Genomic DNA, 13,263 nt, shown 5'->3' with positions numbered 1-13,263 from the left:
AAAAGTAAGCTCGAGTGTACATCTCAGCTTAGTCATCCAGAACCCACTCTTAATCGCGGTCGCAAGAACAAAGCACACAGCGACCAACCTGCACTCTCCAACAAACAGCGTTACCTACGCCGCCATTCCTTTCAGCGAGATGATGCCCCCGAACGGAAAAGACAACCCTACTTTCCAAGAAGACCTCAGCAACGTCCTAGTATGCCCTGAGTGCAACATCAACCCTCCCAACCTAGTCGACGAGTGGTCCAGCGGCGATACAGTTTGCTCAGACTGCGGCCTCGTGGTCGGTAGCCGCATTATCGACACGAGATCCGAATGGAGAACTTTTGCGAACGACGACCAGGGAGGTGACGATCCCAGTCGTGTCGGTGGTCCTCAGGATGAGTTCGTCGAGGGACAGCAGCTCGCTACGACTGTAGCCTTTTCCGACTCCAAGGCACACAAGGCTCTTTCGAGAACGCAAAACAACACCACGCAGGACAAAGCACAGAAGGGTCTTATGCTCGCGTACAAGGAAATCGTCTCTCTGTGCGAAGCTATCAACATGGGACAGAACGTTTCAAACGCGGCCAAGCACATCTTCAAGCTCGTCGACAAACACAAGTTCCTCAAGGGCAAGCCCCAAGAAGCCGTCATCGCAGGCTGCATTTTCATCGCCTGCCGGCAGAACAACGTACCTAGAACATTTCGAGAAATCTTCAACTTGACTAGTGTGAGCAAGAAGGAAGTCGGTCGAGTCTTCAAGCAGCTCCAAAGCTTCTTGCAAAAGCTGCAGGAGCAGGACGGCGAGGCTACAGGTCTCAACACAGTCACCAACTACGAAAACACATCAGTGGGTGCCGAGGATCTCTGTGGTCGTTACGTGTCCCAGCTCGGTCTTAGAAACCAGCAAAAGGTGGCCAAGATCTCTCGCGATCTGGCCGAACAGGCCAACAACATTTCGGATCTTGCCGGACGATCGCCGCTTTCAGTGGCTGCAGCGTGTATCTTTATGGCATGCCACATTGTTGGAGAAGCCTGCCCGTCACACCTGATTGCCAAGCAGGCAGGTGTCAGTGACGGAACAGTCAAGACAGCATACAAATTTCTGTATGGTGCACGCAAGCAGTTGGTTAAGAAGGAATGGCTTGTTGATAACGGCACCAGCATGGATTCTCTGCCCCAGGCCAACGTTAATGTTTCAGCATAAATACAATTCAAGGACGGGAAAAGGCACTCTTATACCTCGGGGCTCTATTTTCAAGCGGCGTTTGGGGAGTTGACAACAGATAGTCTTACTGTCTTGTTTCTTTTCTCTTCTTCTTTCTTTCTCTTTTTAACCAAATTGTTAAAGCGATGAACCCTATCAAGCAAATATAAACATGCCGTTTCAAGGCACATGCATGACTTTCCTGGGCAGAAGAAACCTTGACTTGGTGATATTCAGGACAACACATACTCTTAGGCTGTCTATTCTTCGCATGCTGAATAAGACTAGGTCTCTTTTTTTGAGTTTTCTCGTCTCCCCAATATTTCGAGTCGTCCCATGTTCGGAAACAAGTATGCAGAGAGGAAGAGTGACTTGCATATACCGTGGTTATTGCGCTACTACGCAGGAGGGTGGCACCCAACGTCATGAAGAATGGGATGTTTTGTTCCCCCCCGATGATTTCCTCGGCCTTTTTTCCAAGGGTCACTTGCATGGCATGTGTGTGTGTGTGTGTGTGTGTGGGTGGGTGGGAGAGAGAAAGTATGTTGGTAGGAGATCGTGATGATATGCGCATGGTAATAGTAATCACCATTTCCCCAAAGGGGTTGCATATCATTTGTCACATAACATCACATCACATAACATCATTTTAATAAAGAGTTTTGTGTTGCTTCGTTTATGCAGAGATACACAACGTACATGACATGAACAAAAAAAGTGAATAGACGTGCTTCTGGTGAATCTCTTGGAGTAAAGTAGGGGTAGTCGTCAACTCTACAGTCAACAAAGCAGTCGACGTCGTTTCATGCATGTAGCCCAGTTTGACAGGTCTCGGCCCTAGCTCCATAGTGATGCGGATACCTGCAGGCTCTGGGCTAGTTATCCCCCGATGGACGGTACATACGTAGTACAGTACATGTCATGTACCTGGTCACTCACTCGCTCGCAACCGCGAGTGTCTGTAGCATGTAACTATGCACTTGGATTCTTTTAGAAGGTGGAACTGGGCTAAGCTGTGATGATGCATGTCTCAAAATGGTGTTTGGCCTGTCACGTATGTATGTATGTATGTATGCATGCTCCAACCATCCGTCTACTCAGTCTTGTCGACCTATAAATCGATTATGCAGGCTGCGATGGGATGACCTGAAGATTGCTGACGACGTAGGGGTGTCTCAGCTCGGACCCGGTCTTTGTTGTGATAACGACGTACTTGAAGCATGCAATTCTACATATCATATATTTCATACTGTACTGTATCACAGTGCTGTGAATACATATGGATATGGATATGAGAATAGAGCCAACGGACCGTACCGTAGTGGATTTGTCTATAGATATATTTTTCATCAGGGCATTGGTCAAGTGTGGATATCCCACGATAACCATATCTACCTGTCTACCTGGCCTGGGTAGGGGCCTACTACATACATAGTTACCTACCTACAGTATCGATGCAGCACTCAAGTTCAAAGTGCCGGCATAAATCATCTTCAGAAGTGGGAATAAGATGGGGCGGGAATGCCGTGAAACCGCGGGAAGCACCTTGACTCGCTACGTATCCGTACCTGGCAATTCTTGTTTGGAAGGAAAAAGAAAAGAAAAAAAATCTTCTTCTCCTTCTTGACCCCCTACCTCTTAGACTCCCAAGACAAGGCCCCCATAATATACGGGTGGTGGGATATGACATGGTGAAAAGACCCGCTGGCCGGTTGATGGAAGGCTCAAGGAATTCTATACCCGGGTGGGTTTCTTCAACGACAGCTGTACTATCACTGGATATCTCAGTGGGGATCCATTTGTTTGTTTGTTTGTTTATGTATATTGGAATATGATCTGAGGACCCTTTTTTAATGTGATAACGTTGATGGGTTTATTCTTGGCTACATGACTATTATTCACGGGATGACGATGCAGGCTGGCAGACTCTTCCTTGCAGTACACAAAAGATGATCCAAGCCAATGAATGACTGTGTTTACTATTAGTGCTGGTTGACAGTGACTGACAGCTGAAATAAAGGGCTGATCTGGTCTGTTATTCCCGTCGTTTGTGTGACGTGAGAATTCGCCCATCAGCCCTTTTACGACAAGGCAGATGATGATAGTTAGAACCCGCAATCACAGAAACGAGGACGTGGATGAGGATGAGGATCAACCGAGATGAGGTGCGTGTCAGCAACATCATGTGAATTGATAGTTAAAGGTTGCGTTGCGCCATCAGCTTTACCAGGTCCAAGCCAAGTGGTGTGAGCAAACTTGAACCACCAACAACCACTAGCTACGGATAGCATCATGCTCTTTCATCTTTTCGGAACAAACAAGCTAAATTGCCGAACCGGATTAAGCAGGTTGAATTGTTGGAACAAGACCGGATGAATTGGAATTCAGAATTAGCTCGACATGGTATCCATGAATGGGAGTAAGTGAGTAGTTAGTTATCCGTACAACACTCTGTAGCTGTATGTGCTGTACAGGCTAAGGCACGACGGATGTCGGAATTGCCTCAAAGACATCAAAACGGAGACCACGGGGGCTTCGGCTGAGTGACCCAGGTTAGGAAGCCCCACAGATGCGTCCACCCATAGGCTGTCTGACCCCCTGTACAGACTGAGTTAATCATGCATGTACGTCTTGCGTGCGTAGTGCACCTTGGCGGCGTCGTACTGCACATTGCAGTAGCGATGTGACTGTCATGTCAGAGGTTTGATAAACGAGTTTCTGGATACTGTAGACTGAATGCCCAGCTTTGATTTGATAGATGTGCTTTCTAGTTAATGTAGGTAGTGAGAAGTAATCATGTTTCTGCTAGTTCTGAGTCATGGTTCAAGTTCCATACGTACTACTCTAGGTATACGAGAATACAATCATATTCAGAATACGTCTTGCAAGACTTAGTTCGGTGTTTGACTGTTTGTTGTATCCATGCCATACCACAAGTTAATACGCATCTAATAATGTCATTGCTGATCCGCTCTCAAGACCAACAAAGAAAAACAACCGGGATACAATATGATGGGTGTAAGCAGTCATCGGGGGTGATCGTGAAATTATCAAAAAAACGGTATTCATTTATCGACATCCTAGGATACATCCATGTCTCTCTGCGTCGTCTTGGCTGTTGAAGAAATGCATATGCATACCCGTGTTTCACAAAAGAATATAAGAAAGTGAGCGTTTAAAGTGCACATTTTTAATAAATAGGCAAAATACATATGTATATATTTCGTGCAAAAATTGTCATGAAGTTGATCCATCCATCCGTAGACTGACTGTTTTCAGTAGCAGCACTTATCATCATCATCACCACCACCACCACCACCACCACCACCACCACCATCAACTCTTATTACACTGCCACCTTGTTGATGTGTACCATCATTACCTACAGAGTACGGAGTACCATCCTGCCCTGTCTTTTGCCTGCCCCCATTACAATTATGCCTGCCTGCTTGCTTGCGTGCATCCTGCAGGTTATAAGCTGCTAAGCTAGGCTAGCCTGGCAAGACAAACAAGCATCCTTGACTTCACTTCTCCATAACCGTTTTGTGCCCCATATAACTAAAGTCAACATCCATGAAGAGTCCCATCCAACTCCTCCGCTCCCCCCATGTTTAGTACTATGTAGCTTGAAATGAGAAAAGGACCCTGGACTGGTAGCCGTTGACTGGCGCAAAAAGATTTCTAGGGGGGAGTCTTTTTGTAGTACTGTATCCGTACCTGGGTACAGTAACAGCAGCAAAACCCTCTCTGAAGTCATGGCTTTGGAAGCAACCATGTCAGACCCAGGACCCAGAGACCATGTGTCTAGGGTCGTAAGATACATATACCGGACTACGATTCGCCTAGCGGGCCGATGCACCGTGCTCAGCAGCAAAAAGCCAGAGTATACGTACGTAGGTACGGATACATACAAACAGCATATCTGTGAATGGATGGATACATAATTACATGGATGGACACAGTATCGTACAGTACATCCATTAGTAGCTGGATTGGAGATTGGAGATTGGAGAATTGACTAATAATTGTAAACAGATGAAAATGGATTAGCCATACTCCCAGTACAAGAATGGGGAGCATCGCATCTCCATTGTATGAGAGCATGTGCTCGCTCGTCTTTCCTTTCTCTGGTTTAATCTTTCTTATTACTCTCATTCGTTAGACTTCTTGAGAAAGAAACAAAAAAACAGGCTGGACCTTGTTGGCGAGACAAAAGGACAAGCCTCCATGAAGCATAACTGCACTACACTGCTTCTAGCTACAAGTTGATCTATAGATTTTAGTCTACATCATGATGCCCAGCTTCAGAAGAGTTCACGACCAAACTTTGGTCGCCGCCGCTCCTGTTATTTGCTCGGGGCCTGCGGCCTCATCTCCAATGAAGATGGCTTCATCGTCAGCTTCGTGGGTGAGTTATCTGTGGCGAATCATCCTGGCCGTGCTGGCTCCTTCAACGGCCCTGCTGCCTTTTGGTGCGTGGGTTGCTTCGGTCTGGGGTTCTCCTGTCCTCGACCTACACGTCCAACCTCACTTCTCGGTTCAACAAAACGCGCCAATACAGACGGGGATCGCTTTCGAAATTTCTACCACGTCAGGATTCAACTGCTTCAACCCCAATCTTCCTAATGTCACCATTTATGCCACCGGAGGCACCATCGCTGGCTCTGCAAGCTCGGCTGACCAGACCACGGGATACCGGTCAGCTGCGTTGGGAGTGGATTCTCTCATTGATGCAGTACCGCAACTGTGTAATGTTGCCAATGTGAGAGGCGTTCAATTCGCCAACACAGACAGCATAGACATGAGCTCGGACATGTTGAGGGTTTTGGCGAAGCAGATTCAGGATGACCTGGACAGTCCTCTTACTCAAGGTGCCGTTGTGACCCATGGAACGGACACTCTGGATGAGTCGGCCTTTTTTCTCGATCTTACTATCCAGAGCGACAAGCCCGTGGTTGTAACAGGCTCTATGCGTCCAGCAACCGCCATCAGCGCTGATGGACCAATGAATCTTTTGTCATCGGTGACATTGGCAGCGACAGCGAGTGCTCGAGGCAGAGGAGTTATGATTGCTATGAACGATCGAATTGGATCTGCTCGTTTTACGACAAAAGTCAACGCCAACCATTTGGATGCCTTCCAAGCCCCTGATAGTGGTTTGCTGGGAACATTCGTCAATGTCCAGCCAGTTTTTTTCTATCCACCATCACGACCTCTTGGCCACCATCATTTTGATCTGCAGCCCATTAATAATGGCCGCCGATTTGGACGCTCTACTGCTGGAGCAGGATCATCAGCACTACCTCAGGTGGATGTGCTCTACGCTTACCAGGAGCTCAGCGTGGGCATGTTCCAGGCGGCCATCGACCTTGGAGCGCAGGGCATCGTCCTTGCGGGAATGGGAGCCGGATTCTGGACATCCAAAGGTACCGAAGAGATTCGACGTATCGTCCGCGAGACCGACATCCCCGTGATAGTGAGCCGGAGACCGGAGGGAGGCTTCGTCGGACCCTGCGAGGCAGGAATCGGCGCGGGGTTTTTGAATCCGCAAAAGGCGAGGATCCAACTCCAACTGGCCCTCGAGAACAAGATGGACAATGATGCCATCAGGGCCCTGTTTGAGCATTCGGGAGTGCACTAAAGGGGCAACAAAGATCGAGGTTACAGCAGGACCACCACCACCACCACCACCATAACAACAGCATGGATGGTACAGCGCATCAGGGCATCGGAATTCCGATCCATAGAAGGGGTAATTTTTACAGCGACAATGGAAGATTTCCAAAACAAGAGAGGAGATCACTCGGAGGCAAACTCAACGCATCAGAAAAAGGGAGTGATTTTCAGGGCGCATTTTTTTATTGTTCCATGTCTTTTGTCTTTTTTTGCCTCTTCCAGCGATCGCTTTCAAAAATTGGGTGGCTATCTGTTATTTTTTGCTCACAGAATCATTATTGTTATTTGTTTCTGCATTTCTGTTTCACTACAGCAAAGGTGCCTTGGGATGGGCAATCAAAAACTTGGGAGGGAGGCTATTTGTCTTTTTGTTGTTCAGGGTATTATTTGCATCATTACAAAAGTTGTCGAGAAAGAGGAAGGAGAAGCATTAGGAGGAAGCGATCTGCTCTTACAAGCAGGCAGGCGTATTAATCATGATAGTTAATTGTATTCAACATATTACACTACCTACCAAACAACCTCGACTTATCATTGAGTAAATAATAGAAGCAATCGCGGTGATTGAACGGGTACAGCACAAATCAAATATCATTAATGTCTTTTCCTATTATCCGTCCAAATGGTGATTTATACAGGGTTACTTTTGCGTGGAGTCTCTCTAGTAGAGTCCCGTTGCCGAGGATAGCTGCATAATTGACAGCGGAAGAAGCAAAAAACAAAATCACAAGCGAAGCTGTACGCAATAGCGGACCGCCGCTCTGACAAGGGTCCAACAAACCAGGGCCTGCTTGACTTGGCTTAGGTTGACTTTTCAAGATCCTTGACACCTGCTCAACAGGGAGACGGACCGATGAGATCAGGGTTGGAGTTGAGATATCAATTGCTTCTCAAAGTCGACTACGGGTATACTAGTCCACTGTAAATACAGTAATCGGATCCAGGGCCAGGCTTTAAATGAGATGGAAATGGATGAATTACTCCGGCCACCGGACTTTGCCCTCTTTGAGTACATCATCAAGGAAGTTGACCAAAATGGAAACTTGGACTTTTGTTCAAGGATCTGCAGTACCGAAGTTGATGTAGGTGTTCCTCGAAGTTTAATGACCGCAGTACCGAAGTAAGTTAGCAGTTATAACAAACAATCTAAGTTGGTTCATCTCCAAAGCTTACTTCTCGGGAGAAGTCATCCCTCAATGGATTCAAGATTGGCTATAGAGATAGAGATAGAGATAGAGATAGAGGCAATAGTCCTCCACACTCCACGCGTACTCCCCATATTTATGTCTTTTCAACACTAATGTTCAGTGACCTTGTCTTAACTGCTATAAGACATCTAAACATAGCTATCAATCATTACAAACTGCATTAATATACACCCTTATATATACATACTTTGACTTCCAGTTATTCCCGTTAAAACGCGTCAGCCACAAAGTATCTCTGTCCCGGGCTATCGGACTAAACAAACCCGACACTACGACACGATACGACACAGGCCACACGTACAGGCCGCTACAGCACAGGCCTCAGTGCAAGTGAACGCCGCCACTACCGAATCAAGGCAGGGCAAAATTCCTACTCCAAATCGAGATCGAGGCGGGCAACTTTCTTACCCATCTCTCCCTTGGCTCGCATGATATCCCCAACCGTCCTTCTTAACAGGGCAGAAACGATAGAGCCTCATGGTTTGAACAATTAATTCAGGGGCAGCAACAGCCGCAACAGCATCTTTACAATACATGTCATTCGTTTCAAGCTCATCCCCCCTGTTTCCTTCGATCGATTGAATACGTCACCTCAGCAGACATTTCTCCCGCATGTCGTTGACCAAGATAGCCTCGTTACGCTCGCTTATTATCCTCCCACCAGGCCATCATGTCCCAAGACCGCCCGGATGTCGAGGCGCCATTGGGACCCGAACCTTCGAAAACCGACAGTAAAACCAATACCCGTCGTCGCAGAAGTGATGCTGGTCAATCGGCCCCGTTGGCCAATCGCATAAAGGGCGTTGCTGCGGATCTATATCAAAAGACCGTTGTCGAGCTTATCTTGCGTCGCAAACACATTGTCGCGTCAACCGATGGGCGCCGTGTGCCCCTCGAGCTCGAACACGAATCGCCCTTGATAGACGACCGCCGTGGCCTCCCCTACGTTTCCAACAGCATCCGAACATCCCGTTATACAGTATGGGACTTTATACCGAAACAACTCTTCTTCCAGTTCTCCCGCGTCGGAAACTTTTACTTTCTGTGCGTTGGTGTACCGCAGATGGTACGTACAACTCGTAGCTAGTAGCCTTGGTCTTATTGTTAACGTTTCACAGGTCCCAGGCCTCTCGACGACCGGATCTTACACGACAATTCTACCACTCCTGTTCTTTGTGCTTTTGACGATTGTCAAGGAAGGATACGATGACTACCGACGATACCGCCTTGATAAGATCGAGAACGCTGGTTTCGCCACAGTGTTAGGACGCGAGGACAAATATACCGGAAAGATCAAACCAGTTACCAAATGGAGGAAATGGAACCCATTCCTGACCAATTCCACCGCCGAACCTCATCCCGCCCCCAATGAAGAATTCAACGGATTGCGATGGGTTCCTGTCAGATGGAGCGAGATCAAGGTTGGAGATGTTATCAGACTCTGCCGAGACGAGGCAATCCCTGCCGACCTTATCCTACTGGACAGTGACGAAGAGAATAAATTGGCGTACATCGAGACAATGGCGCTCGACGGCGAGACAAACCTCAAGAGTAAACAGGTTGCGCATGCTCTTCAAGGTTGTGACACCATTGAGGGTATCTCAAAGTGCAAGGCCGAGTTTGTTGTTGAGGACCCGAACCCGGATCTTTACAATTTCGATGGCCGTGTCACTGTTGACGAAAAGACGGTCCCCCTAACTTCAAGCGAAGTTATCTATCGGGGAAGCATTGTTCGAAATACCAGCGCCGCAATTGGTCTCGTCATCAACACCGGAGAGGATTGTAAGATACGCATGAACGCCAACAAGCATCCCAAAGCAAAGAAGCCTGCCCTCGAACGGGTCGTCAACAAGATAGTAGTTACGCTTGCGACCTATGTTGTCCTGCTTTCTGTTGGTGTATCGATGGGCTATGTCGGGTGGCAGAAGAGCACTGAAAGACACTCATGGTACCTGGAACAAGCCAGGGTGCCTTTTTACCAAATCATCATCGCCTTCATCATTATGTTTAACAACGTTGTCCCGCTAGCACTCTACATTAGTCTGGAGATTGTGAAAATTGGCCAGTTGATCATGTTGAACGGGGATCTCCAGATGTACGACGAGGACACGGACACACCTGCACGGTGCAATACTAACACTATTCTGGAAAACCTGGGTCAGGTGGGATACGTCTTCTCGGATAAGACAGGTACCTTGACGGACAACATCATGAAGTTTCGAAAGATAAGCGTTGCTGGAACTGTCTGGCTACATGAGATGGATTTGGAGCAAAAGGTCGACGAGATTGAGGCCATCAAGTTGGATGAAGAGTCGGACCCCGGCGAGCCTTCGGTCTACAAGACGGAACCTGTCACAGTGGTCATCAGGGAGGAACAACCTGAAGGATCCCACGAACCGCTGGCTCTGCCATCGCCATCTCACATGTCGCCTCGCCCTTCCATGTCTCGTCGACCGTCCATGGCGCCCTCCAGGCCTTCGATGGCACTTTCACGCCCGTCATTCGGAAGTCGCAGGTCATCATCCCAATGGCGCTCCACGGGACGTCCAGATCATATCCAGCCTGATGTGACGACCAATGATCTTATCGAATATCTGCGACTGAGACCCAACTCCGGATTTGCCAAGAAAGCAAAACAGTACATTTTGGCAGTGGCCCTGTGCCACACCTGCTTGCCTGAGCACAAGGATAACGGAGAACTGGAGTTCCAAGCCGCATCCCCTGATGAGCTTGCTCTTGTCAGGGCTGCACAGGAGCTTGGGTACCTTGTTATCAGTCGGACGACCCAATCCATTACCTTGCGAGTAACTCAGTCTGACGGCCAAGAGGAGGAGCAGAAATATGAGGTTCTTGATGTGATCGAATTTACCAGCTCGCGAAAGAAGATGTCCATTGTTGTTCGTTTCCCTGACGGCCGTATATCTGTAATCTGCAAGGGCGCAGATTCCGCTATCTTACCGCGCCTTAAGATGTCGCAAGTTGCCAAACAAAAAGCAATCGAAGTCCGCAAGAGTGCCGACATTGAACGTGAGATGCGTCGACGCAGCGAGCAGCAAGAACCACGGAACAGCTTTGGTGGTAGACCAAGTCTCACAATCCGACGAAACCCTGGCGTCTCGAGAGATCGAAGCACAAGCAGACGACCCAATGTGGACAGGAGCAAGTCGTTTGAGTTTGGTCGGCTTTCTAGACGGTCTGAAGATAAGCCTCGTCTGTCTATCGCCACTCGAGGTGTGTCGATTGACATGCCCCGTGGCCAATATCTGAACACTCCTGTTCATTACCAGCAACCCGTCCCTGACCACCTTGCATTTCTCGAAGATCCCACTCTTCTAGACGATTCCGAAACCTTTACCAAGTGTTTTAAGCATCTGGACGACTTTGCGACAGAAGGTCTTCGCACCTTACTCTTTGCGCAAAAGTTTATCACAGAACACGAATACCAGGCATGGAAGAAAGTATGGGACGAGGCCGCGACCAGCCTCAGCAATCGACAACAACGTATTGAAGAGGCGGGTGACATGATTGAGCAGTCATTTGACCTAGTCGGCGCAACTGCTATCGAAGACAAGTTACAGAAAGGAGTGCCCGAAACAATTGAGAGGTTGCGAAAAGCCAACATTAAAATTTGGATGCTTACCGGCGATAAGCGGGAGACTGCTATCAACATTGCTCATTCTGCTCGAATTTGTCGACCCGGGTCCGATCTATACATCCTAGATGTCTCCAAGGGAAGGTTAGACTCACAACTGGTTGCTCTTCAGGAAGACCTGCAAGCTGGTTCTGTTCATAGTGTTGTCGTTATCGACGGCCAGACCCTTTCAGCTGTCGAGAAGTCGCCAGAATTATCTGCCAAGTTCTTCAAGGTTATGCTACAGGTAGATTCAGTTATTTGTTGCCGAGCTTCTCCAGCCCAGAAAGCGCTACTTGTCACTACCGTCAGATCCCGACTGAAGAAGTACCAAGGCAAGAACCGGAGAGGACTTACCTTGGCCATCGGTGACGGTGCAAACGACTTGGCTATGATCTCAGCCAGTCATGTTGGTATTGGCATTTCCGGAAAGGAAGGTCTTCAAGCTGCTCGTGTAGCGGACTATGCGATCGCTCAGTTCAGATTCCTACAACGAATGCTGCTTGTTCATGGGCGATGGAACTATGTCCGCACGGCTAAGTTCATTTTGTACACGTTCTGGAAGGAGATGTTTTTCTATTTGCCGACAGCGCAGTATCAGAGATATACAGGCTACAGTGGCACATCGCTGTACGAAGCTACTAGCTTGACTGTATTTAACACTTTGTTTACTAGTCTCTGTGTTATTTGTATGGGGATTTGGGAGCAGGACCTCAGTGCTGAGACATTACTAGCTGTTCCTGAGCTGTACGTCTATGGACAACGGAACCAAGGCCTCAACATTTGGAAATTTGCCCGATGGATGCTTCTTGGCGCCATTGAGGGTGTGATTTGTTGGTACGGCGTCTGGGCTGGTCATGGCTGGATAACACCCGCGGCGCGCGACCAAGGATTGTATGCGCTTGGTACGCTCACGTTTTCAGTTGGAGTCCTCTGGATCAACTGGAAACTTTTGTAAGTGAATGCCAGGCATGACTCGTGAACAATAACTAACATAATCAGCATTTTCGAAACACATTACAAATCCATGATTGTCATGGGATCTTTCTTTGTCACAACAATCGGCTGGTTCGCCTGGCTGTCTTTCCTGGACGCGGCATATGCCCCTCAGCCATCTGGGCCTTACGCCATCAGGGATAGTTTCACCACCTTGTTTGGAGATGATGCTGTATGGTGGGCAACGCTGTTCATTGTCCTCGGCCTTATTGGTCTTTTTGAGATAGTGCTCAAGTGCGTCAAGCGTCTTTTACTTATGCATGGACTCTGGGACTGGCCACCCTGGGGAAAGAGTCGACGCGGCGAGAATATTGAAGAGTGGGATGTTGAACTGTGGCAGGAGTTAGAACAGGACCCGGCTCTACGCGCAAGGCTGAAGCGCATGGCTTGTAATGAGCCAGTAGAAGAGGAGGATGATATTGATTTGGCGGATATCAACATCGGGGAAGAGATCAGGGGCCGATGAGGTGAGTCAGTTGTGGAGTTTTGATACCCATCAGACACGAGCGCGTTTTCTGTATATTCAGTGGCGTTATCACTTACTCTATAGATTTTTGACT

At 48.1% G+C, this 13,263-nt stretch overlaps 3 protein-coding genes across 3 annotated transcripts; all 3 read left to right on the top strand.

Moving 5' to 3' along the window:
* Positions 1-139: 139 nt before the first annotated feature.
* Positions 140-1,192, top strand: FPOAC1_000620 (uncharacterized protein; the record flags this gene model as incomplete). The annotated part of the gene is made up of 1 exon (XM_044845232.1): positions 140-1,192. The coding sequence occupies one exon, from the start codon at positions 140-142 to the stop codon at positions 1,190-1,192; it is 1,053 nt and encodes a 350-aa protein (XP_044711148.1).
* Positions 1,193-5,570: 4,378 nt separating this feature from the next.
* FPOAC1_000619 (uncharacterized protein) lies at positions 5,571-6,833 on the top strand (the record flags this gene model as incomplete). The annotated part of the gene is made up of 1 exon (XM_044845231.1): positions 5,571-6,833. One exon carries the CDS (start codon positions 5,571-5,573, stop codon positions 6,831-6,833), a length of 1,263 nt encoding a protein of 420 aa, XP_044711147.1.
* A 1,913-nt stretch (positions 6,834-8,746) lies between these two features.
* Positions 8,747-13,169, top strand: FPOAC1_000618 (uncharacterized protein; the record flags this gene model as incomplete). Its single annotated transcript, XM_044845230.1, has 3 exons — positions 8,747-9,142; positions 9,195-12,661; positions 12,710-13,169. 3 exons carry the CDS (start codon positions 8,747-8,749, stop codon positions 13,167-13,169), a joined length of 4,323 nt encoding a protein of 1,440 aa, XP_044711146.1.
* Between the last annotated feature and the right edge of the window lie 94 nt (positions 13,170-13,263).

The sequence above is a fragment of the Fusarium poae genome, chromosome 1 (assembly GCF_019609905.1).
Source record: "Fusarium poae strain DAOMC 252244 chromosome 1, whole genome shotgun sequence".
NCBI classification, from domain to species: domain Eukaryota; kingdom Fungi; phylum Ascomycota; class Sordariomycetes; order Hypocreales; family Nectriaceae; genus Fusarium; species Fusarium poae.
This window is presented reverse-complemented; position numbering and strand designations above follow the sequence as displayed.